This window comes from Elephantulus edwardii, unplaced genomic scaffold, assembly GCF_000299155.1.
Source record: "Elephantulus edwardii isolate Elephantulus edwardi_28Jun2011 unplaced genomic scaffold, EleEdw1.0 scaffold00077, whole genome shotgun sequence".
Taxonomy (NCBI): domain Eukaryota; kingdom Metazoa; phylum Chordata; class Mammalia; order Macroscelidea; family Macroscelididae; genus Elephantulus; species Elephantulus edwardii.
In genome coordinates this window covers 12,453,128-12,476,461 of record NW_006399827.1, presented here as the reverse complement: position 1 = coordinate 12,476,461, position 23,334 = coordinate 12,453,128, and the positions used below count along the sequence as shown (strand labels likewise).

The 23,334-nt window shown below is 45.6% G+C and overlaps 1 protein-coding gene across 1 annotated transcript in view; it reads left to right on the top strand.

The window, feature by feature from the left end:
* The window catches only part of PIP4K2B (phosphatidylinositol-5-phosphate 4-kinase, type II, beta), a 29,089-nt gene extending 9,292 nt beyond the window's left edge, over positions 1-19,797 (top strand). Inside the window, exons 2-10 of the mRNA XM_006889367.1 lie at positions 5,886-5,983; positions 8,616-8,712; positions 11,217-11,369; positions 13,182-13,328; positions 15,207-15,245; positions 15,744-15,857; positions 18,302-18,560; positions 19,016-19,119; positions 19,717-19,797. Of these exons, the coding sequence (XP_006889429.1) occupies positions 5,886-5,983; positions 8,616-8,712; positions 11,217-11,369; positions 13,182-13,328; positions 15,207-15,245; positions 15,744-15,857; positions 18,302-18,560; positions 19,016-19,119; positions 19,717-19,797 (1,092 nt within the window). The remainder of the gene's footprint in view (positions 1-5,885; positions 5,984-8,615; positions 8,713-11,216; positions 11,370-13,181; positions 13,329-15,206; positions 15,246-15,743; positions 15,858-18,301; positions 18,561-19,015; positions 19,120-19,716) is intronic.
* The last annotated feature ends 3,537 nt before the right edge of the window (positions 19,798-23,334 follow it).

Sequence of the window (23,334 nt, the reverse complement as noted above, 5' to 3'; positions counted from 1 at the left end):
TCTTGCAGTATTGTGACTGTATGCTTAATTTTGTTTAATTCTCTCAGCTTGAGCATTACAGTGAAGTTCTTCCCTATTCCAGTTCTCTGCACATTGCTTTGTCTTTTCAAGCTGCCTTTTTAAATCTTCTGTTCAGCTGTTGCACTTTGACATATTTTTCCTTTGTTTTGGCTTCTTGGACACTCTAGTGCAATTTTCAGGCTCCTTCAATTCATCATTTCAGTTTTTTCTTTCTCTGTCTTTGTAATGACTTTTTGCTTTCTTCATGGATGATACCTCATCTGGTCTTTGATCATTGGTCTCCAGTCCTTCAAATCTATTCTCAAGTTGATCTTGTAATTCAGACGGAATAGATTCAAGATCATACGTACTAGGCATTAGTGAGATGAGATGGACTAGTTTTGACCACTTTGAATCAGATAACCATGTGATCTGCTATGCTGGGAATGAAAAACAGAAGGATAATAATGTTGCGTTCATCGTCAAAAAAGTCAGTTTCAAGTTCTTTTCTGAAATACAGTGTTACGAGTGACAGGACATTCATTATCTATACTCATACAAGGAAGACCCTTTAAAGCAATTATTATTCAAATGTACTACTATATCTAGAGCCAAAGAGGAATAAATTGAGACTTTTTACTAAATCTTGCGGTCCAGAATTGAACGGACATCCGATCAGGATGTGTTAATGATAATTGGTGACTGGAATGCAAAAGTTGGAAACCATGAAGAAGGAATAGTAATTGGAAAATATAGGCTTGGTAATAGAAATAAGGCTAGAAGTAAAATGATTTAATTTTGTATTTTCTATTATTTATTTATTGCAAATACCTTTTTTAAAGGACACAAAAGATGACTTTACACATGGACCTAACCTCATGGGCTGCATCAGAATCAGCTTCACTGTATCTGTGAAAGAAATCATTGAAGAAGTTCAATATTGGCAATCAAAATTAGACCCTAGGCAGACTGTGGGTCAGACCATCAGTTTACTCATGTGCGAGTTCAGATTCAAGCCAAAGAAAATGAAAATAAGTCCATGAGAACTAACGTGATCTTACATAGTGGGCAAGCCTAAATCCAGGTGGGGTTTTTTCCCCTCTGAGTTTTAGTTTAATTTTCTATAAAATGAGCATAAGACCTTTATTGCAGGATTATGGGAGAGAGGAAGGAACAGAAAATGCAATTTCAGTTGGGGTAGCTCTCTAGAGGAAAGATGGTACAGCATAGTATAAAGAATCCAGGTTTTGGCATCAGACAGACATGGGATCAAATCCTAGTTCTGTACATACTGTCTGTGTGACCGTAGCCAAGATGCTCAGTTTTTCTAAACCTCAGATTAACATTTTGTATGATTATTGTATCAGAAAAAGTAGCACAGAATATACATAATACATACGATACATAATAACATACTACAAAGTTCCACTCATTCCCAGGCAGCTTGTGAATAGAAGTGGCTACTACTTGCTAAAATATATAATATGCCAAGCCACCTAACTCTTTCTAGTGTTATCTTGCACCTCTCACTTTCACCCCCTTTTAACCTGTCATCCTTATTCTCCCCCAACACTGATTATTCCTAAAATTGTACTCTCACAGCTCTGAGGCTTGGTTCTGACTCTTTCTGCAGCCTGGAATGTTCTTTCAGTCATCTTCCATTCTAAACCTCATTCACACATAGTTTTCTCTTTAGCTTCTCTAACAAGCAGCTTGCTTACTCCCACTCCCAGGCAGCAGCAATTATTTCTTCATCAGTTTTTCCATCTTATATTATTCAGAAACACAATGATAGCACTCCTCACATTGTATTGGAGAGGTTTGTTTTGTCTTGTTTTTTGTTTGTTTGGTTGGGGGTTTTTTTGGATATCTTCCCAGCCAAATGGAGACATTGTCATTATGTTATTTCATCCCCATCTTCTAGCACAGTAATGTCACATGTAGGAAGGTCCTCGTTATACTGAGTAGAAATAAATGGTGTAGTAAATTGGCATTTGGAGCCAGATTATAAAAACCCTTGAATACTGAGGCAGAGGATTTAAAACTTGATCTTGAGCTTGAGGAGGAGTTACAGAAGATTTTTAAGTAGGAATATGTTATTGTTGTTGTTATGTGCCACTGAGTTGGGAGGAGATTGCCCGTCTATCTCCTGAAGAGCAACTGGTAGATTTAAACCGAGTACCTTTGGGTTAGTAGTGCAACTCCTTACCACTAGGCCACCAGTACTTCCTAAAAGCAGGATTATAGTATGATCCTATTGTAGATTCTTACAGCGCCATTGGGACACCATGACTTCTATCTTGATGTATGAGGGCCTTGTGAACTTGACTGTGACCATGCCGACTTTACCACTTCTACACTGCTGTTCTCGATATCTATGTCCCAGTATTCTTGGTAACTGTATACTGCATTTACTTTTTAATTTCACTGTTAGGTTTTTATTTCATCTCCCTGATAAGAGTATAATACTCCCATTTATGTTGTTTGCATAACACTTTCCCCTCCTTGTACTTTCCACCTCCCTTACACATCCCTAATACAAAATGGAGCATGCAGTAGGTGTTTCAATAAGTACTTGTTCAATTGAAGTTGAATTCTCTGGGACTCTAAAATCTAGCACAACTTAAAAAAAAAAAGAAGAAGAAAGCCATACTACTAATCCCTAGAGAATGATCTACATGTGGCCAAGTGGAAATGAAAATTATATTCATATTGCTCTAGCTGATTCAGATCTGAGGAGCGCTAGTGGCCTCATGGATTAGGGGTTGTGCTGCCAAGCAAAGCGCCTACAGTTTGAATCCACCAGCTTCTCCACGAGAGAAAGATGGGCAGTTTCCTCCTGTGCAATTTTACAACTTCTGAAAACCTGCTGGAGAGTCAGCTATGAGACTTTCATGACTTGATGACAATGAATCCATATGTCTTTTCCAAATTAGAAATTTCTTACAATTTGATTGCATAATCCACAAAGATGAAGTAAGTCAGTACTAAAAACTGACCAACTTCCAACCATTCACATTATACTGGACCAGGGGTTACAGAGAGTGGATGCGTACAGCATTCCTAAATAGGTCTTGTTAGCATAATTCATTCTGGCAGTTGCCCCATTTCAATCTGTAGTCTCCTCTATTCTCCTGGTAGCAAGAGCTGGCTTTGACACTCCATCTGGATTCTGAGCTAACTCAGATTGGATTTGTGGCAGTTGTTTTAGCATAAAACCATACTTTTTGAGACTTAAATCTCTTTGTCCCTATTTTCCCTTTAACTCTAAGAGCTACACTTGACATGCCAGGAAAAAGGAAGTGGGATGGCCACTATGAATTGTTTCTTTTGGCAGGGAAACGAGGAAGTGGGGCAGTTTCCTCCATAGGCACAAATATAACAATCAGGTTCTCGTGTGAGCCCCCCTGCAATGGGAACTGGCATGCAGACTTTCCCCCCTATTGCTTTTTTCAGCTACGGGGAGGACTTGGCCAACGTAAAGCAACACAGCTCGGATGTTGGAAGTTTCTAAGTCAATTTTATGAGAAATAATTTACATTAAATAAAATGCACAAATTTTCAGTATGATTTGATGAGTTGTGACAAATCCATCACCTTTGTCGACATAGAAGGTGGCACCTCTTGTCATCTTTCTGTTACCCTAACATGTTTGCTGATGTCCCCTTACAATGAATTTCTCCTCAGCCCAGCCCAGTGCAGGCAACTCTGATTTCCATTAATCCTATTCTAAAGTTTCATATAAATGGAATAAAAATATATACTCTTGTGTCTGTACACAGAGTCAGTGGTTTGGTTTGTTTTTAGGAACTTCTTTTATTATTATTTTAATGAAAATTTACAGACTTTGGATTTCCATTCATTCATTGTTGCACTTTTCTCCCTGCCACTGCCCCCCCCCCACTCTTCTCTTTGAAAAGTAAAGGAAAAATTCTTTCATTGTTTTACAATCCCTCCCCCAGGTCCACTCCACTATGCAGCCTTCGTTCTGGAATCCTGTCACATATCCCTTTTAAACAGTTTTCTCCCTCATCTGTTTCAATGCAGTATACATTATTGAACCCATCTTTCTCAGTCTCCCCCCAGCACTGAGGTCAGTCCTGTTTTACAACAGTGGCACTATGCAGTATTTGTCCTTTTGTGACTGAGATATTTCACTCAGCATAGTGTCTTCCAGGGTTACTTATTTTAAATAATATTTCATGAGTTCCTTGTTTTTCAATGCAGCATCGTATTCCATTTGTGTGAATATACTACAATGTCTTTCTCCATTCGTTTGTTGATGGGCACTTGGGTTGTTTCCAGCTCCTTGCTATTGTGAACAAAGCCGCGATAAACATGGGTGTGCAGATATCTGCTTGGGTGTCAGTTATAGTCTCTTTGGGGTATATTCCCAGAAGTGGAATTGCTGGGTCAGATGTTATCTGTATTTGCAGCTTTTTGAGAAAGCGCCACACCATCTTCCACAGTGGTTGTACCAAGAGTCAGTTTTTGCCAGCACTTTATTGAGTCTCTGTCCTGTTGCCCACTTATATCGCCATCACACTACCCCTGCCTTACTCTCTCTCCGTCTCTTTCCTTCTCCCTCTCCTTCTCCTCTCCCTTTCCTTGTCCTTCTCTCCCTCTCTCTCTTCCCCCACTCCTTCCTTCATTCCCCCACAAGGAAAGTATGGTTTCTAAAGCGTGGTTACTACATTAATAGAATTTCTCCATTCTGCAACATTTCTAAAGTTTGGAACATAAAAGGGGAGGTAATTAAATGCCATTTTCCCCATTTATGCTCCTGGAGGAGTCCTAATGGCTCTGGGTTATTCCCTCACTGCCACATGGGGCCTCATTGATATAATAGGATTTGCAAGGAAAGTATTTGGGAGACACAAGGCTGTGCCCTCCCGCCCCCATCCATTAAGTCAGGGCTAAGATTTCCTCTCTAAATCCTGGATGCTTTAATGGCAACTGGGTTGAGGGTCAAATGTCAAATACTCTGCTGCTATGGGAGAGGACATCTGTGGCTAATCAGACCACTAATTGGCTAAACTGGGGATGGGGTAGGTCAGGGTTCACCCTCTCAGCTCTGTGCCAATGGAAACCTAGTTCCCTGCCTGGGATCCGGCTCCCTGAAGGAGGATGAAACACAATAATGTTTGTTTGCAGTAGCAGTGAGGCATCCTGCCCACTCCCCCAGGTCAGCAGCATAAGGAAAAACACGACAATCAACTGGCCCTATTTGTGTCAGGAGAGTCAGAATGAGCCAGCAAGCAGCCTCTTCTCGTCTTTACTTTAGAGACATGAGAGTTATACAGCCACATAAGCCCATCCAGCTTTTTCCCTACCTCAAGCTGATTTCTTAAGTGACCTTGCAGTTTGTATGTAGGTGGTCAAAGTCTTTAATGCCCACTTAAGTATTGGACATTTATTCAGCCATACATTTATCACTGCATTCAATCATTTATTATTTGCCATATACTAGTTATGATACCAAGTACTGTAGAGTCCCCCAAATCAGATATTCTTTACTCTCCAAAGATAAATAGTGTGGTGCTTAGAGCCTAGCAGGGGTATGTGGCTTATTACCATTAACCACAATATGAGGGAGTTCATGAGGTGACTGAAAAATGGATACTAGGAATTCTAAGATGGGAAAGAGTACTTGTGGTCTAGAACATTGTAGAAGTCTTCATGGAAGAAGGCCTCTGAGCTGGGCCTTATCAGTTGGGAAGGGTGAAAAAGGTACAGATGAAGTAGGAATCTTGAAGAGACCAGTAGACAGAAAGGAGGGAATTTAGAGATGTATTTTTGGCAAGATGGTGGCATTGATTTTGTATCCCTCTTAAAAACACTGTGGCACAAACTTCTGCCTAAGAGCCTGCTTTCTTGTTTTGCAGATTAATGAGCTGAGCAATGTCCCTGTCCCTGTCATGCTAATGCCAGATGACTTCAAAGCCTACAGTAAGATCAAGGTGGACAATCACCTCTTCAATAAGTAAGTTGCCTGCTGACTGGGCTCAGGTTTTGTGAGCAGTCCTTTACCTGGAGCCCAAGAGCTTCTGAAGCAGGGCTATCAACCCTACTCTTCTTGTTCAGCTTCCTGCTGAGTATTTGTTCTTCCATTCCACATGTACTGAATCCAGATCTACATTTTTAACCAGATCCAGTGCATACATAAGAATGGCGACCAAGCCAGCACATGGCAAAATGTGAGCGCAACACCTGAATCACAGAGCTAATGAACTGGCAAGAAAGTGGATTCGTTATGTGCCTCCACCTCTCTCTCACTGTCTCATCATCTCTCTCCTTAATCAGCCTGTCTGTCTACAGTGTCCCTTGGGGCATAAGGCTGAGCTCAGGTAGAAGTGAGCTGCCCAGGAGCTGAGCTATCTGGTATGAGGCTGGCAACAGTGGTCCTATCTTGATCTCAGTCTGAAGCAGGAAGCTGCCAGGCATGTTCTTGGCCTGGGACATAGCCAAGCTGCTATTTTCTCCAGTCTTTGTGACTGCTAGGCTAAGCCTGGTGCCCAAGGTCCTACCCAGAGTAACTTTGCCCTTTTGGGTCCTTGTGGCTCCTTGGATTAACACCAGTGTCTGGAAGTTGTCTCCACTTTTGTTGGAGATGATCCAACAGCCATCTCACCTGACAGACCAAAGCTGAGACCCTTTGGAGGCCTTGCTTCAGGAACCACTTGCTGCTCACACTTTTCCTCATTTGAATCATGGTTCTACTCAGTGTTGCCCCATCATCCCTACCTGTCATCACATCATTCTCAAACTGTAAGCGTAGAGTAGTTGTTTGGTTTGTGAGCACCCCTCAGTGGCTTCTCTCTGTCCTAGTAAGTAATAACATCATCTTCTGAATGCTGTCTGTCTCCATAGCTGCCGCCTGCTAATTGGTGGATTATGGGAGAAGGCCCAGCCCTTGTCTCAGAAGCAGGCAAGGAGGTGGATTTGTTCTGGAGGTCAGCGCTCCAGGAGTGGGTATTGTGCCACTCACTGCCCCTTTCAGGATCCATAGCTTCTGGTGACGTCCCACCGTCGTAATCTCTTCTCCTAAAGTAGACATGCAACCTCTTGTTTTCTTTTCTCTTTTTTTATTAATTTTGTCCTTTCAGCAAATGCTTGTATCCCATTTGCTGTACTACATTACTGATTACTAGAAGACAAGGACAAATCAGACAGACTAGATCCCAGCCCTGATGAAAGGCCCATTCCTTTTTAATTCCTTGAAGTGTGCCATACTGAGGCCAGAGAGATACATTTCTGATAGGGAGCCTGCAGCAGCGTGATGGTAAAGATGAAGGGCTTCCCCCGAGGCACCAGCACCTCCAGCTGCTTCTCTTCTGGGAGTCTGCGTGCTGGCTAAGGAGGTGAAGGGTGAAGACCCATGCCAGCAGTCAGCCAACAAGGCTTGGCGAGAAAATGGAACCTCTTCAGTCTAAAAACACCTTCTTTCTATATCTAGCAAGGGGCATCCTGGATATTACAATCTTGATGACGTTTCGATGGGAACATCCCTGGAGGAGAAGAGCTCTTTATTGAGAAAGGTCTTTTACTGCTATGTTAGTCAGGCTGGTCTGAGCAGATTTCTCATACAAAGGCCCCCACCTGTAGCAAGTTCCAGTGCTATGGGGTGGGGCCTGTGCTTAGGCTCACTTCTTCACAGATGGGTTTGTTTCTTTACATTTTATCGAAGGCCACCATACAGAAAAGAAGGTCCCAGGGACATCCTAAGTGTGGTCTTGTTATGTGACATCAGGTCAGAACCAACTCCTGACTCACCCTCCAGTGGATTTGCATCGCACAGGAGGAGACTGCTCATCTTTCTCCCGTGGCACAGCTGGTGGAATCAGGCTGTGTGATGTTGGGTTGACAGTGTACCTTCCTACCATTAGGCCGTCAGAGCTCCCTAATCTTAAGTATACAGCTTGGTTAGTTTTATAGAATGCACAAATTCCGACTCGGTTACCCCATGGGTGTAAAAAAAATCATGGTGTAGGGAGCTCTGGTAGCCTAGTGGCAAGAAGCTGCACTGCAGTCCCAGAGGTATGCGGTTCAAATCCATCATATGCTCTGCTGGAGAAGGAGGGGCAATCTCTTCCTGTACCAGTCAGATTCAGTTTGACAGTACATGCACAAAATAATAAAATAAAAATATTTTAATTAAAAAAATCATGCTGCGTAGAGTTTTCCTTGGCTGAGACCTTTTGACAGGAGATAACCAGGTCTTTTTCCTGAGGAGCTTCTTGCCAAATACAAACCATCAACTTAGTGGTTATAACTGAGCACATAACAATTTGTGCCACACAGGGACTCCACAGAGAGCACAGTGGGTATAAAGTCCTAAAACTTTGACAGGCTTCAGCATTCAGCAACTTGTGGAGTGTTGAAAATGCAGATTCCAGATTTACTTCTAAATCCCTGGGACTTTGTTGTTAGGTGCTGCACAGACAGCTCTGACTCATAGCAGCCCTGTGTTCAATGAGGCAAAACACCTGATCCTAGAAACATACATTTCAGGCTTCGAAGATCCCGGTGATCCAGATCTCATACTTGGAGAAATTCTGATGTAGAAATTAGGAGAAGCAAGAAGTTCACAAAGATATGTCTCTGCTTTTCCCTAGGGAGAACCTCCCAAGTCGCTTTAAGTTTAAGGAGTACTGTCCCATGGTGTTCCGAAATCTCCGGGAGAGGTTTGGGATTGATGATCAGGACTACCAGGTATGGGATGTCTTTGCAAAATCGAAGGGACTAGGGAATGGGATGGGATCAGGAAGCCACAGGACATGTAAGAAAGAGAAGTGTCAGCCATTCTTGTGCTGTGTCTTCTTCTCATGGCCAGCTCCAGCCCCAGCTAATCTTCCCCCGTACACGGTGGGCTCTTGGAGGGGCAAGGGCGTCAAAAGTGCTTCTGATGATGCCTCACAGACACAGGCTCCTCTCCTTGGGAGGGAGACCAGGGGGAGGGCGAGGGGTCTACGAAAGCTGCTTCAATTTAGTCTGACATTCCCAGTCTAGGCTGAAGAATCCTTCTCCTTCGTAGTTTGACTTAAAAGAGAGAATTGTTGCCAGCGAGATGAGGCCTCTTAAAGCAGATAAGACAGATTAGAAAAGGAAGACTTCAAGGGTAGTATAACCTCTTGCCAGGTATGAGTGTCACCTCCTAAACTCACCCTCTGTCCTGGTGGTGGGAGGGGGGCTAAGCATGGTAAGGCTACCACCCTCTCCAGGGGGTGATGCTGGCATAAGACTCTGGCTCAATAGAGCCAGGCGCTATTGTTTTATTGGATGGAATCAGTCCCAATAGCAAGGAAATTATAATCTGACTCGTAGTTCATGGTTTTTGTTACTTCTCCACCTAGCACTTAGGTTGTCTTCTCTAGCAGTGAAGATGAGAGAACTTTCCACCTCAGTTTTATAGCAATCGGAAATAAAACTGACTTTCAGTTGTGGGTAAGGGAAAAAAGAAGTGCACAGCATAGTGAAATCTGAATGGATGCCCAAAGCTTTTCCCCCCCAGTTTTCCTGGTTTTATTTTTTTTTTAATATAAAATTCTTATGTTATGCTTTCCAAATCTTTTGAAATATTGTAATTCCTTCTGCTTCAATCCCAAGAAACCTTTAACAGCATAGTTCACGAGAAACAGAATGAGTCTGGTCTAAGTAATACTTTTCCTCCCCTCTCGCTTCGACTTTGGAGGGCTTAAATGCAAAAGTATTTGTCTTGAAGATAGAGATGTTCAGAGAGGAGGAGATGCCTGGGGCTTGAACATTTAAGAATGTAGTATCTATGCCTAAGAGGTGTCAAGCAGTTTCTCCAGCTCCCTCTGTAGGACTGAACCCTACACTCGATCATGATGATCGATCATCGACACTTTCCCTCCTGCGGCTCCTTCCCCTCTGCTCGCCCATTTAACCCTGTCTTCTCCATTTAACCCTGTGCACTCTGCCTCTGCTAGACTATGAGCAGATGTCTGTGCTCAGTTCTGAAAGGAAAGATGGAGTTCGAATGTTCGGAACTGCCAGTGGTTTAGAGAGTTAGAAATGCTTCCTGGGAATGAGGCAGGGACATAATACAACTGTGCTTTCCAACTGGGCTTGAAGCATGTAAATCTTCATAGTCGAAGGGAGAGAGACACTCAGTCATGTTCCTTCCTCATCATTCTGTTTGGAAAATACCCAGTTTGGGGGAAAAGGGTATGAAAATCTTTATATTTAACACTTCTGTGACAAACTCCCAGAGCTTCTCCCCACTTCAGAATTTAGTTATCCTGATGAAGATGCTACTTCCTCCTCAGAGTTTTGTGAGATGATGTTAGCTAAAGATTCAGAAAGACCAGGATCCTAAGGAAGCAATGGTAGAAGTGTTTCTACAGGCATATCTCTATGTGTGTTCTTTAGGGAGCAGGGAGGTCTGGGAGGTCTCTTGCCTAGCCTTCCAAAGGTGTTCTTCTGGCCTCTCGTTGGTGAGAATATCCCTTTGGTTTACTCACTACATCCCTGCCCTTCCTCTTGATGTTTCTATTGCTCTGTGATCCTGTTGGAAATAGAGCCTAGAGAAGGAGCAGGGACAGACCAGAAAAACACCCCTAGAATGTCTCATAAACCTGTACAGAAGAGGCCCCCAAGGCTGAGGTGTGGGGGAAAGTATCTAACAAAGAGAGGATGCTCAGCCTTACCTCTTTGAGAAGAGTTTTCCAGTATCAGGTTTGATACAGGGAAATGAAATGTTTATGTATATGGCTTCTTTTATCTTAGATTTCATAAATAGTTCCTGTACTTCATCTTTGTCCCTCCAAGGGCCTGGGGAAATCAACTCTGTCTGCCTGCCTGTGTTCCAGTTGAGTAAACTTAGAAGGGGAGAAATGACTTGGCTCACACAAGATCCTAGTACCTGTGAAAATCCAAATTGGAACCCAGTCCCATAATAGCTGAAGTAGAATTTTGGTTTGCAAGGCAGCCTCTTGAGATCAGAACGAAAGGAAACTGGTTTACATCCCAAGCTTGGATCAGGAGCATGTAAGGAATAGCTAACTTTTGTGAGGAAGAGTTTTGGGAGGGTTGTGAACTTCTCATGAGGAAAGGGATAGATAAGGTTCCATCTGGGACTCTTTCTCTCTCCATATTATTGACTTTAAAGCGATCCTTCCCATAAAATAAAACTAAGTCAGTCAATGCTCTTGTTCGCCTTCCAATACCAGCCTGCTTTTGTCTTGATCCCTCAGAATTCAGTGACACGCAGCGCCCCCATCAACAGTGACAGCCAGGGCCGATGTGGCACACGTTTCCTCACCACATATGACCGGCGCTTTGTCATCAAGACTGTGTCAAGTGAGGATGTGGCTGAGATGCACAACATCCTAAAGAAATACCACCAGGTATGGTGAGTCCCAAGGCTGGGCGGCAGGGAGGATGGACTGGAATGGGAACAGGAGAGCCCCAAGTGGAGCTTCTCAGGGAGAGATGTGCCTCCTCCAATCATGGCTGATGCTGCCTGATAACCAGAGCTTTCTGCTGGCACCCTATGAGGTGAAGTGCCTACTTTTTAAAAAGAAAAAAGGAGACTTGAGAACACATTGCTGGCTAAGTCCCAGATGAACAGCTGCTCCTTGCCCGAGATGGGACATTTTTATCCTCTGGCACCTGCCTCTTTCCATCTACAGGAGGTCCTGTCAGCTCGGCAGGTTTGCTGCTTTTCTCATTCCTTCTCTGGCCGTGAGGAAATCAGGTAGTCACGTAGCACCATCTGAGTGCCTGTCCTAAGACTATTGTGGCTCTCAGAGGAAGCTGTCTTGTTTGTGGGGCACCTGAGGAGTGGAGGGGAACTTGTGGTCTCTCGTGAATCACCACAGAGTCCCCTGGGGCATGTTGTGGTGGAAGCTTTTGGTATGGAGCTATTTGCTTTACCAGGTGGCTGGATCACTCCGTTGCCGTCACGTCTCCTTGCTGTGTTCGGCTTGTCCATAGCAGGCCAGCAGGGGAGAAGCAAGGCGTAGATTCATTGATTTTTTCCATGGCCATACCTTTTTTCAAACAAAATCATAGTTGAAATCCCAATAATATGAAACCAGAGAGATTCTGCACCACCTGCTCAGCTCCCTTCTCCCTCTGCCATGCCAGTTGAGGGTGAAATGGTGGCTCTTATTGATGTGTCTCTGAGGAAAGCCTTTGCCTTAGGCTGGATTCTCTAGAGGATCCAAACCACTGAAGGACGGGTGTTTGTATATATGTACATACATATAAACACACATACATAAGTGCACAAAAATATGTGCCCAAAAACCCCACTGCTCTCAAGTCAATTGCAGCTCCTATCAGCCCTGTCGAACTGTCCTGTTGGGCTCCCAAGGCTGTGAATTTTGGTGAAGTGGACTGTCACATCTTTCTCTTGAGCAGTGGCATCTAAGTTTTAACTTTTAACCTTCTGATTAGCAGTCAAGGACTTTAACCACTGCATCACCAGAGCTCCTATAAGTAGATGTAGAGGGAGATATTTAAAGGAAATGACTCAGTGCCTGTGGAGGCTGGCAGGTCCCCAGGCCACGGTAAGACGTCAGGCTGGAGGCTTCCCCTGGCTCCCTGGGGTGCACAGTCTGACAAACCTGAAATAGATGAGTCAAGGAGAAGGCTGCTGGCTCACATCTCCCTAATCAGTCAGAGGCTGATGAGTCAGATGCAGGATGGAGAGCGAGTGAGCTTTGCCAGAACGCCCATATGTATTTTGGATAAAGACCGCACCCCCAGGAAACGCCTCTTAAATTCCGTCACAGAACAGGTGATCATCTCATGCTGAGAAGCATGGCCTAGCCCAGGTGACCAAAACCCAAACCAAACTCACTACCACGGAGTCTCTTCTTTTAGCAACCCCGTGGGACCACGTAGGTCACCCTGTAGGGTTTCTGAAGCGGTAAATATCTGTGAGAGTAAATGGTCTCATCTTTCTCCAGAGCAACTGGTGGATTTGAACCGCTGACCTTTCATTTAGTCCAATGCTTAACCATGGCAGCACTGGGGCGTCTTAGTCAAGTTGACATATGACGTTAACTATCACTTTCTATTATACTCCAGAACCCACTTGGAAAGTCTAGAAGTTAGCATTTCAGGGGACCAGGCACTGCTAGGCTGGGGAGACCGTGATGTCTGGCACCTTTGTCTGCTTCTTAGCTGCTTCTCTTTCCCTTCTGTTCTAGTTCATAGTAGAGTGTCATGGCAACACCCTTTTGCCGCAGTTCCTGGGCATGTATCGCCTGACCGTGGATGGCGTGGAGACTTACATGGTGGTCACGAGGAACGTCTTCAGCCATCGGCTCACTGTACACCGCAAGTATGACCTCAAGGTAAAAGCCTGTTGATGACCCTCCACCTGAGGTTTTGTGTGAAGTGGTCACTACTCCACATTTCACATAACCCGGGGAGCGGTAGCATCTTTTGAAAGGGATAGGTACTGGAGTTGATAGGCATATTTCCTATGGACCAAAAGCTGTTTAAAGTCCAGATGATAGTGGCATGAGGTTATTATGTAGCAACTGATGCTCTTTAGTTCCCTTCAGTGGGATATTCACACCAAGGGCAGCAGCATGGGCACAGGCTATGGTGACGCACACACACTGGCAGCGGTCCAGGCCCCTGTCGACTGACAGCACAAGTGTGTTTCTGGGCACCAAGCAGGACACACTTGTGACTGAACCATGGTGCTCCACCGCCCTTGAAGTAAAGACCTGGCTTTTGAGCTGCTTTCACCTCGTGCCACTCTCCCCTCATGTTCTTTGCTGCAGCTGAGGGCTTCCTGCCCATTCCTGCAGTACTCATGCTCGTTCTCCCAAGATTTTCACTCACACATGCTTGTTTTTCCTGCCTGGAATATGTTCTCTGCCTGTCTTAGCCCTCCCCAGGCTCCCTTCCCCATGCCCACCTTCTGCCATATAATAACTTCCTGTCCACCCTTCTGAGTTCTGCTCAAACATGACTTCTTCAGGAAGTAGTCCCTGGCCACTGCTTCTTCCCAGTCCAAACTGAGACCATGTGTTATCTGCTCTCAGGGCGTCTTCCTTGTCTAGCTGCTAACACAGAAACATCACACGTGGGAAACCTCCCTCAACAAACAGAAATTTGTTTTCACATTGTTCAGGAGGCTACAAGTGTAAAACCAGGCACCAGCTCTGATTTGGGGAAGGTCCTTGTCCCTTTTCCTGCTTCTGTTCCTTGGGTCCTCAGCCATCTTCATGTGGCACATGCCTTCCCTTCCATCTGTGCTTTCTTGCTTCTCTGCCCAATCTGCTCCTTTCTATCTCAGAAGTGATGGATATAAGATAAACCCTACACCAACATGGGGTCATTAACATGACAGAACCTTTTTCCCAAATGAGATCAAATTCACATGTTAGGAGGTAGGATTCTAATACATATTTTTCTGAGGCACAACAAAGAGTATCCTGTCTTCTCCCTTGTGGTGCTTACCAGTTACCATCAAATCAATATTAGCTAGATCTATGAAATAGATTGGTAGGCCTTTCTCCCAAGTACATCTGGGTGGCCTTGACCTTCAGCTTTTCAGTTTATAGCCAATCAAGATGGCTGTTTTTATTACTCAGGAACTCCCTTACAATTCTTTTTTTTTTTGGGGGGGGGGCGACTATTTTTATAACAAAATCAACAGGTGTGTGCGTTCATCCCCCCAGTCCCTTACAATTCTTGATACCTTACAAATGAATTAATTGAGTGACTGCTGCATAAAACTTACCCCCTGTTAGAAGGAGGAAAGTTTGCCAAGGACAAGATTGGATCTTTTTAGTGCATTCCTGTCTCCTGAGCACCTACCATGTGCCTTGTGCGTAGAGCTCTAGAGGCTCTGTGACTGAGTGCACAGGTGGCTACTCCAGGACCGTCTAGGGATCTAACCAGTTTGCTCTACTTCAGTAGCTGGCTCTCTTCAAAGACTGGTGCAAAGTTTTCTCATTCAATGGACTTGACTTCAGCTGTACTTTTCCTAGGAGCCCTGGTGATGCAATGGTTAAGCACTTGGCTGCAATCTGAAAGGTCAGCAGTTTGAGCCTTCCCGCCAGTCCATTGGAGAAAGATGTGGCCATCGGCTTCCATAGATTGCAGCCTTGGAACCAGCTCTGCTCTGTCCTGTGGGGTCTATTTGAGTTGGAATTGACTCAACAGCAATGAGTTTGGGTTGGGGCACTTATCCTGATGGCTTTTCTTTCTTTCAGGGTTCTACTGTTGCTAGAGAAGCGAGTGACAAGGAGAAGGTATGCTAGACCTTCTGCTAATATGCCTGGAATGGGCTGCTTCAAGGAATCACCTCCTGTAGTCCCTCCTGCCCTTCCTGCCTGACATAGCTCCCCACACACTCGGCCTATTCACGTGAAATCCGCTACCACAAACACTCTCCCATCCACTGAGCAACCCTTTGCCTTGACCCTTGAAAGGTTCTTCCTAATCCTGAAGGGGTGGTAGACAATTTCTGTCTCAGTCCATCATGAATCACTTGGTGACTGCCTGAGCCCTGAGTTAGTCCAGGCTCAGAAAGAGAAGGGTTTGGTCGGTCTGCTCATCTGGTTTATGCCACATATTTGCTTTTCCTGCCTGTCTCGAGCCTAGAACTGTAGCCTTCTGTGCTGGATTTGGGAGGTTGCACAGCTATATGCTAAGGCTCTTTCCTTATCTTGTACCATTGCCCCCAGCAGAGGACTCCTGGGGTGGGTGAACCAAGTCTACTCAGCTTAACACTGTTAATCCACTCCCAGGCCAAGGACTTGCCAACATTCAAAGACAATGACTTCCTCAATGAGGGGCAGAAGCTGCATGTGGGAGAGGAAAGTAAAAAGAACTTCCTGGAGAAGCTGAAACGGGATGTTGAGGTACTCCTTTTCACATTGGTTGGACAGTGTTCCCCCTTGTACTTAGAAATATTTTAACTTGAATTCGCTATTTTCTTCCAAGAAACCTCTGGGCTGACTGAACCTCCAACCTTTTGGAGCATCCTTGTGCCATCCAGGGACTCCTTTATAAAAGCTCCATTGTGATGGATTAATTGTGACTACTGCTTAATGTATCAGGACACTCTGTTATCTCTTGGGAGTGTGGACAAAAAAGTTTTGATTTGAACAGTCCATTTATATTTTCACCTAAAACTAGGGCAAATGAGCATCTCATTTGGGGGACAGTTTATGCCAGCAGTACCTTTATAACTTATAATTAATTTGGGAAACTTTTCCCTCACTTCTTTCCTACTCTATCACAATATCTTCCACCACTTCTTCTAATTCAACTTCTAGTGCTGTCCCAGCAGTGAAGGGAGCATTAGACTATGGGTGCAACCAGGACAACAGCCACTGAGATTAACTAACTCTTCCCTGGCGCTGAGTCCTCTCTTCCCCAGCAGTCTTCTACTTTGATAGCATTTCTTTTGGAGAAATTCCTCCAGAGGATGCAGGTGCTAGATAGTGAGATCTGATAATTCAGTATCTTCTTCTTTTTTAATAAGTTGGGAAACTTAACAACAACATCCCTAATTGCCATAGTCCACATTTCCAGATGCTACTGGCTCTAACAAGAGCCAAATGCCTGGCATGTGGCTGATGTGACTGGCTGGTTCTCAAAAGGACTTGGACCAGTGCTTGGACTTTATTAGTTAAGTTGGTGTGCAGATTGGCATATCATAGTAACCACATATGATCCTCATTGTTGTTGTTAGGTGCCGTCGAGTTGACTGTGACTCATAGAGACCCTACGTATAACAGCTCTGAACCCTGCTCTATCTTGAGCCAATTTCATTGTCTCTCACACACATACCCTTATTATCACAGTTACTGTGTCAATCCATCTCATCCTGGGTCTTCCTTTCTTGCCTTGTCCCTCCACCCTTCCAAGCATGCTGTCCTTCTCCAAGGACTGGTCTATCCTGGCAACATTTCCAAAGTATGTGAGACTGAGTTTCAAAATCTTTGCCTCCAAGGAGCAAGTTGGCTTCACCCTCTCTAGGAGAGACCTAATTGTTCTCTTGGCAGTCCATCTGCCACCATGTTCAGTACTCTTCTCTAGCACCACAGCTCAAAGACATCAATTATTCCTCTGTCATCCTTATTCACTGTCTAGCTCTCAGATGGATAGCAAGTAATTTCGAAGACGATGACTTGGATCGGATGCACCTTAGTCTCTAGATTGACATCATTGCTCTTTAGCACTCTAGCAAGGTCCCTGACAGCAGATTTTCTCCATGCAATTTGCCTTTTGATTTCCTGACTACTGGTGCCAAGGGTGTTGACTGTGGAACTGAGTGAGCTGAAATGATAGTCTTCGTTTTTCTCAAAGTCATGCAATCCTGAATGAAGAAATCTGAGACATCATTGCAAAGGAGATTGCCCATCCTTCTGTGAAGCAGCTGGTGCATTGAAACTTCTTGCCTTTGGATTGACAGTGCAGTTCCTTACCACTAAGCCACCAGGGCTCCCTGAACGCTACAGAGATGCGAAAGTAAACTCTCCTCAGTTTTCAGAGGCTCAGTGCGCGGAAAGTCCCACAGAGGAAGGGGTCAGCTTTCTTCTCCTGTATCACAGTTCTTTGGATCTTCAGGGAGGAGCCTGAGCATGTTGCCTGGCTGGTGCTGACTGCCTTCTTATGTGACTTCCCCCCATGTTTACCCTGTTGATAAGGAAGCTGAATTGCATAGTTTTGGGGTTTTTATCAGACTTTGACCATGACCCCTGGTAAGAAGTACATTTTTACCTTGCAGCTGAAACACACAAACACATCATAACTGAAACACACACTCTTGGTGTTTTTTTTAATTTATTTTATATATTTAATATTAAAAATTCTTAGTTCTGGCCCACACACTTAGGTTTAGAACTCATCATGGGTTGAGATTTGTGCTTGACAAACTCTGCTGTGTTGCATCCATCTCTTCGACATTTCTGCACTGTGACACTCCATTGTTTGTTTCCTCAGACTCTTCACTGGTTTCCCTTGATTCCAGTCCATTATGGGCTTCTTTCTCTTCCTATGGGGCTCCTTTACCTGTAACCGTTGCTTAACTGGCTCTTCCTTCTCATCTTCCTGAACTCCGTTTCTCAGGGAGGCCTTTTCTCATCTCTTCTTGTCATCTCCCGTAATCCCTTACCCTTACTTAAAAACTTCTTCCCCATTAGATACTGAGTGCTTTGAGATGCTGACATTTTCTTTTCTCGATCTCAGAACTCTTTGTTGACTTGAGTGGAAGGGAATGCTCCTTCCCCCTTTCCAGATGCCAGTCTTCTGTCCTGGTACCTACTTCTCTTCATCTTTCCTTCCTCCCCTCTTGCAGTTCCTGGCCCAGCTGAAGATCATGGACTACAGCCTGCTGGTGGGCATACATGACGTGGACCGGGCCGAGCAGGAAGAGATGGAAGTGGAGGAGCGAGCGGAGGATGAGGAGTGTGAGAATGACGGCGTGGGCGGCCACCTGCTCTGCTCCTATGGCACGCCTCCCGATAGCCCCGGCAACCTGCTCAGTTTCCCCCGGTTCTTTGGCCCCGGGGAATTTGACCCCTCCGTTGATGTCTATGCCATGAAGAGCCATGAAAGTAAGTAGGAGCCAGTGCCTGTCCCGCGCTCACCCCCGTCCCCATCCTACCTCTTCAGACCCATTGTTGGAATGGTTGGTGCCTGTCTACTGTCACCCCACCATGGCTTCTTTCTACTTCCAGGTTCTCTTCTTCTCTTCCACCAGTAACTCTCTTCTCAGATGCCTTTCCTTTTTTCTTATCTTAGATAATGAGGCCTGGTACTGCTAGCTTCATGGGATGGACAAAACCCTACACATGTTATCATGCCAATGCCATAGGCCAGCTGTGATATTCGATAGAGAAGAGCTATGAGAGCTTCTAAGAAGGATCCAGTTAATCATTCCTTTACTCAGATCTAGACCTAAGGGGGTGGATCGAGAGCTTCTATTTGAGGGTGTCTGGATGTGACCAGCACTACTTTCTGCTCTTTTTCCTGAGCTCCTCTTCCTCTTCTGTTCCCTCATTCCCTCCAGGTGCCCCCAAGAAGGAGGTCTATTTCATGGCCATCATTGATATCCTTACGCCATATGATGCTAAGAAGAAAGCTGCACATGCTGCCAAAACCGTGAAACATGGGGTGAGTTCTAGTCTCTATCCAGCGTGGTGCTGTATGAGCTCCTGTACTCACTGTCAAGCCCTCAGGGAGCAGGGGTCCATGTCTCCTGATCTAAGGAAGCACTGTCCTCACCTCTCTTCCCCGAGGCAGAGAACAGGAAGAGCAGCCTGCAGGTGTTGTCTGCCACCTACACCCCACTCACTCCCTGCCAAACTTGTTTTCCCCCAGTTCTCTGGCCTGTGGGGCCGTGAGCCTGCCAGCTTCTTTCCCCCGGGGTTCCTGGGCATGTTGTGCCTCTTGTTCAGCTGCTAGTAATAGTTTTGTTTACATGCCCACACTGCTTCTGTTCTCCAGGCAGCAACCCCTACAATTTTTAGCCTCCACCATCTCTCCACTGTCTCTCCTCTACTTCTGTAGCTTGTAAGCTTAAAGTTGCAATTGAGTGAGGTCAGAGTAGTTCTGAGACACGTAAACCACTTCCCAAGGTGGCTCGCCCAGTCTGGATAGTACCGTTCAGTTCTTACGCCAGTAGTGGGTGGCAAATACCCAGACTCCTACCAGATGTTTCCTGACTACGGCTAAGAAACTTGACCTGTATCAATCTCTTGTGTGTTACAGGCTGGGGCTGAAATCTCAACTGTGAACCCTGAGCAGTACTCCAAACGCTTCAACGAGTTCATGTCCAACATCTTGACGTAGTTCTCTTCTACCTTCAGCCAGAGCCAGAGAGCTGGATGTGGGGTTGGGGATCTGGAGAGGGTGTACTTGGACTAGATGAGAGGGTGAGGAGCCAGAGTGGGGGAAGGAGAGGGCTTTAGCGATGGGGTTGAGGCCTGGGACGTGGAAGGAGTTGCTAGTTGTGGGGAGGGAATGTGCTTTTTGTATGCACATCTTCACAGTACGCACTCTCGCCTTCAGCTCACCTGATTTCATTTTTTTCTCCCAATTAATCCAGGGTAAAAAGAGGTTCCCCTTTTGTTATGAAGAGACTTTGGGGCTAGAGAGTCTTGAGAGTTTACTTGAGTTTTGTTTCTGATATTTTGTTGCTCCAGGTTTGCTATTTATAATGTGTATATCCTCCCCATATAACACCCTCCCACCCCTGCTCAGCTCTCAGTTCCTGTCAGTTAAAGCAGCACCCCACAGACCCAGCACCAAGGGTCATCCCAGAGCAAAGCTGACACCAGAGAGGAGAGGTCAGCACCTCAGCCCTGCTGCAGTTGGTCTTGTCTGGGTTAACTTTTTAATTTTATGGTGTATTGTGCACAACTTCCTCCTCCACCTTTCCACCTTGGACACAAGTGAAATGTTACGTTATTCTTCCATCTAAGTGTTATATTTTCAAAGTAATTCTTTAGCTCAACAGCAGGCTTCTTGGGCCAGAATCAACGATTCCAGAGGGGAGCAAGTGCACACTGATGGGATAGTAAAGGATTAGGGAGCCACTGGTTCCCAGAGATGGCCCATGATCATCCACCAGGCCCCTGGGCATTCTCATGACCCTTGGAGTTCAGGTATCTTCTCTATAATGTCAGCCACTGACTAGCTTAAAAGGAACTAGAAAGCACCACAGATGCACCAGGACTCCGCATTTTAATGGTTATTTGCCCCCAGGACTCCGCATTTTAATGGTTATTTGCCCTTGAGGCAAACCCCAGAGCTGAGGAATATCAACAAGGCCTGGGCCCTCTATCCATTTACTTTGTTCTGACCACCTCCCACGCACCCTCAAACTTAGGTGAGTTTTAGCAGGGCAGATCTCTTGAGTACCCAGAGTGCCCTTTGCGGAGATACCTCGTCGAGCCTCATAGCTACCACATAAGTAATCTGGCTCCTGGTGCCTATGGTTTGTCACCTGAATGGTTACAGAATCCCAGCACTCCTGAGATCAGCCAACAGGGAGCATGGCACCGAAGCCCGAAGTTGCTTCTCAGTCCCTTGAGATGTGACCTAGGAAATGCAACTTAAAGACTTAGTGTGGGGTCTGACTTGAGCCCAGACTTTGAGCCAGCACACCCCCCACTGCTGGCTGTCTCAGAAAGAGTGGCATCCTGCAGCTTCCTTCAGGATTTCCACTTCCCTTCATAGCCTGCTGGTGGACCCTCAGAATTGAACTATGATGTCATCAGAGCAGTCTGGCAAGGAAAGGAAATGGCCCCTTCCTCTGCATTGGGGGTGGTACATTCCTTCATCTTCTTACCCCTCTCCAGGAACTGAGAATTTAGAGTGATAGGTGGTAAAACCTGTAGATACCCCAAAGATGCCAGGATGATTTGTGGAATCATTGTGAATGAATGGTTTGTTTTCCTGTAACTCCCTCCGAACCTGGCCACCCTCAGCTTCTGGAGCTCTGTCCTTGTGCCCTGTCTCTGGGGAGCCTTCCCATAGCATTTTGATCAGGAAGGAATGAAACACGCATTCTTGGACTCCACTTAGGCTGCTGGTGTGTCGGAAACCTGTCTGGAAGAGGCAGATGGGGTCAACCCACTGCCCTGCCCCTCTCGCAGGAAGCTGCACGTCTGCAGCAAGGCCGCTTGTTGAAGCGGGAAGAACCTGGAACCAAGTGGATCATAGAGACAACAAATTTTATTTCCCCACCTCATAATCAAGAATGAAAATTGAGTCCGCTCCTGGTGGAGCTCAGCATCTGCAGTGCTTGGAAAGCTGGCCTCCAGCTGCCTCCACCGCCTCCAGCTTCCACCCAGTTCTCTGCATTTGGTTTGCTGATCATGTTGCCATACTGTATGTGTATGAAAAGTGTAACACAATCTTATCATTTAAGACAACTACCAGGTATCTAACTTGTTTAACATTGAGGGGTTTTTGTTTTTGTATATTGTTTACATTTTTTGAAAGGTAGCATTCTATTTCAAATGCTGTTTTTGTTTTTCCGGACAGTATTGTTGATTGAGTCGAAACATTTGAGCTATGGCTTGGTAGATTTTTTTGTAAAAGGCCATTCACCTTTGTCACTCTGTGCATCTCCAGAACCTCTGGTTTGGCCCTATAGTTCTTTGGCATTTCAAAAGCTGTTTATCTTGGTTCATACACTTCCCTCCCCCTTTCCCCTCTTTGAATGAAGAGAAAGTGAATATAGCCCTCATGATTTTGTTTCCATCTTTTCTCTGCAAGTGTCCTACTGTCCTCTTCCTACAAAATGCAGAGTCGACGGCCTCAGCCTTGCTCCTGGGGCAATGAAGACCAACTAAGTCTTACAGTGTTTCCCAGAATTATTTGGGATCTTCCCCCCCAAAAAAGTCAAAAGGGTAGGACATGGCTGATTGGGTGAGATGCTAGATGGGGTAATAGCAAGATTCCTCTCTCCTTTCCTCACTCTACCACCCAAGAAGTAGTGTCCAGTCAGGAACTTCCACCCATCCCTCTCTGAAAGTCTACAGTTAAGACTACAGTCTCCCAGCCGAAGTGAGGCAAAAACTACTCAGAAGAGCACTCGATGGAAGGCTTGTGCCCTTCTTCCTGATAACCACTGAGTCTTTGTGTTCCCCAGCACATGACCCTTCTCTGTGCACCCCAGTGGTTTGGGGGTAACAGGGTATGCTGGGAAGCCAGCAATGCCAGGAGCCCAGTGTGAAGCAGTACCCCATCTCCTTCTCTAGCTCAGGGGTTTCTGGTCTATGGCAAGTGCCACAAGTCATCCTTGTGGCCCAGTTCCCACCACTGGCAGCTCTTCTTCTCCCTCTCTTCCTACTCCACTCTCTTGCCTCCTCAGGTCCCTGGTAGTGCTCAGGGCAGACTAGACTCCTGCCCCGGTTACTGTCTCCTCTTCAGTCTGTCAGGGCCTGCCCTGGGGAGATGACCAAAGACCCAGGATTTTCTCAGTAGTCAACTCCAGCCCCCTAACTGTCGAGGGGAAAAAACTTGAGTGCCTTCTCCTCAGCACTTGAGTTACTCAAATGTTGGCGGCTAGAAGGAGTCATGTGGAGTGCTGGCCTTACCCGTGGCTCCCTGGAAGTCTACCGACCTCACCTTTCTGGCAGCAATGGAGGAGATGGGTCTGGCCTGAGCACAGAATCAAAGGGAAGAAGCACTCAGCTGCCCCAAGTCCACCAGCCGCGTGCAGGGAGCAGATGCAGAGGGATGCACTGCCTGTGAATAGTGCCCCAAAGGGGAAGGGGAGACGCCCTTTGAGGGTTTGTGCTGAAATCACAGAGAGTGGGGCTCAGAGGCTTGGGAACTTGAGGCCCTCCCTATTGCTCAGAGCCATTTTGTGAGGAG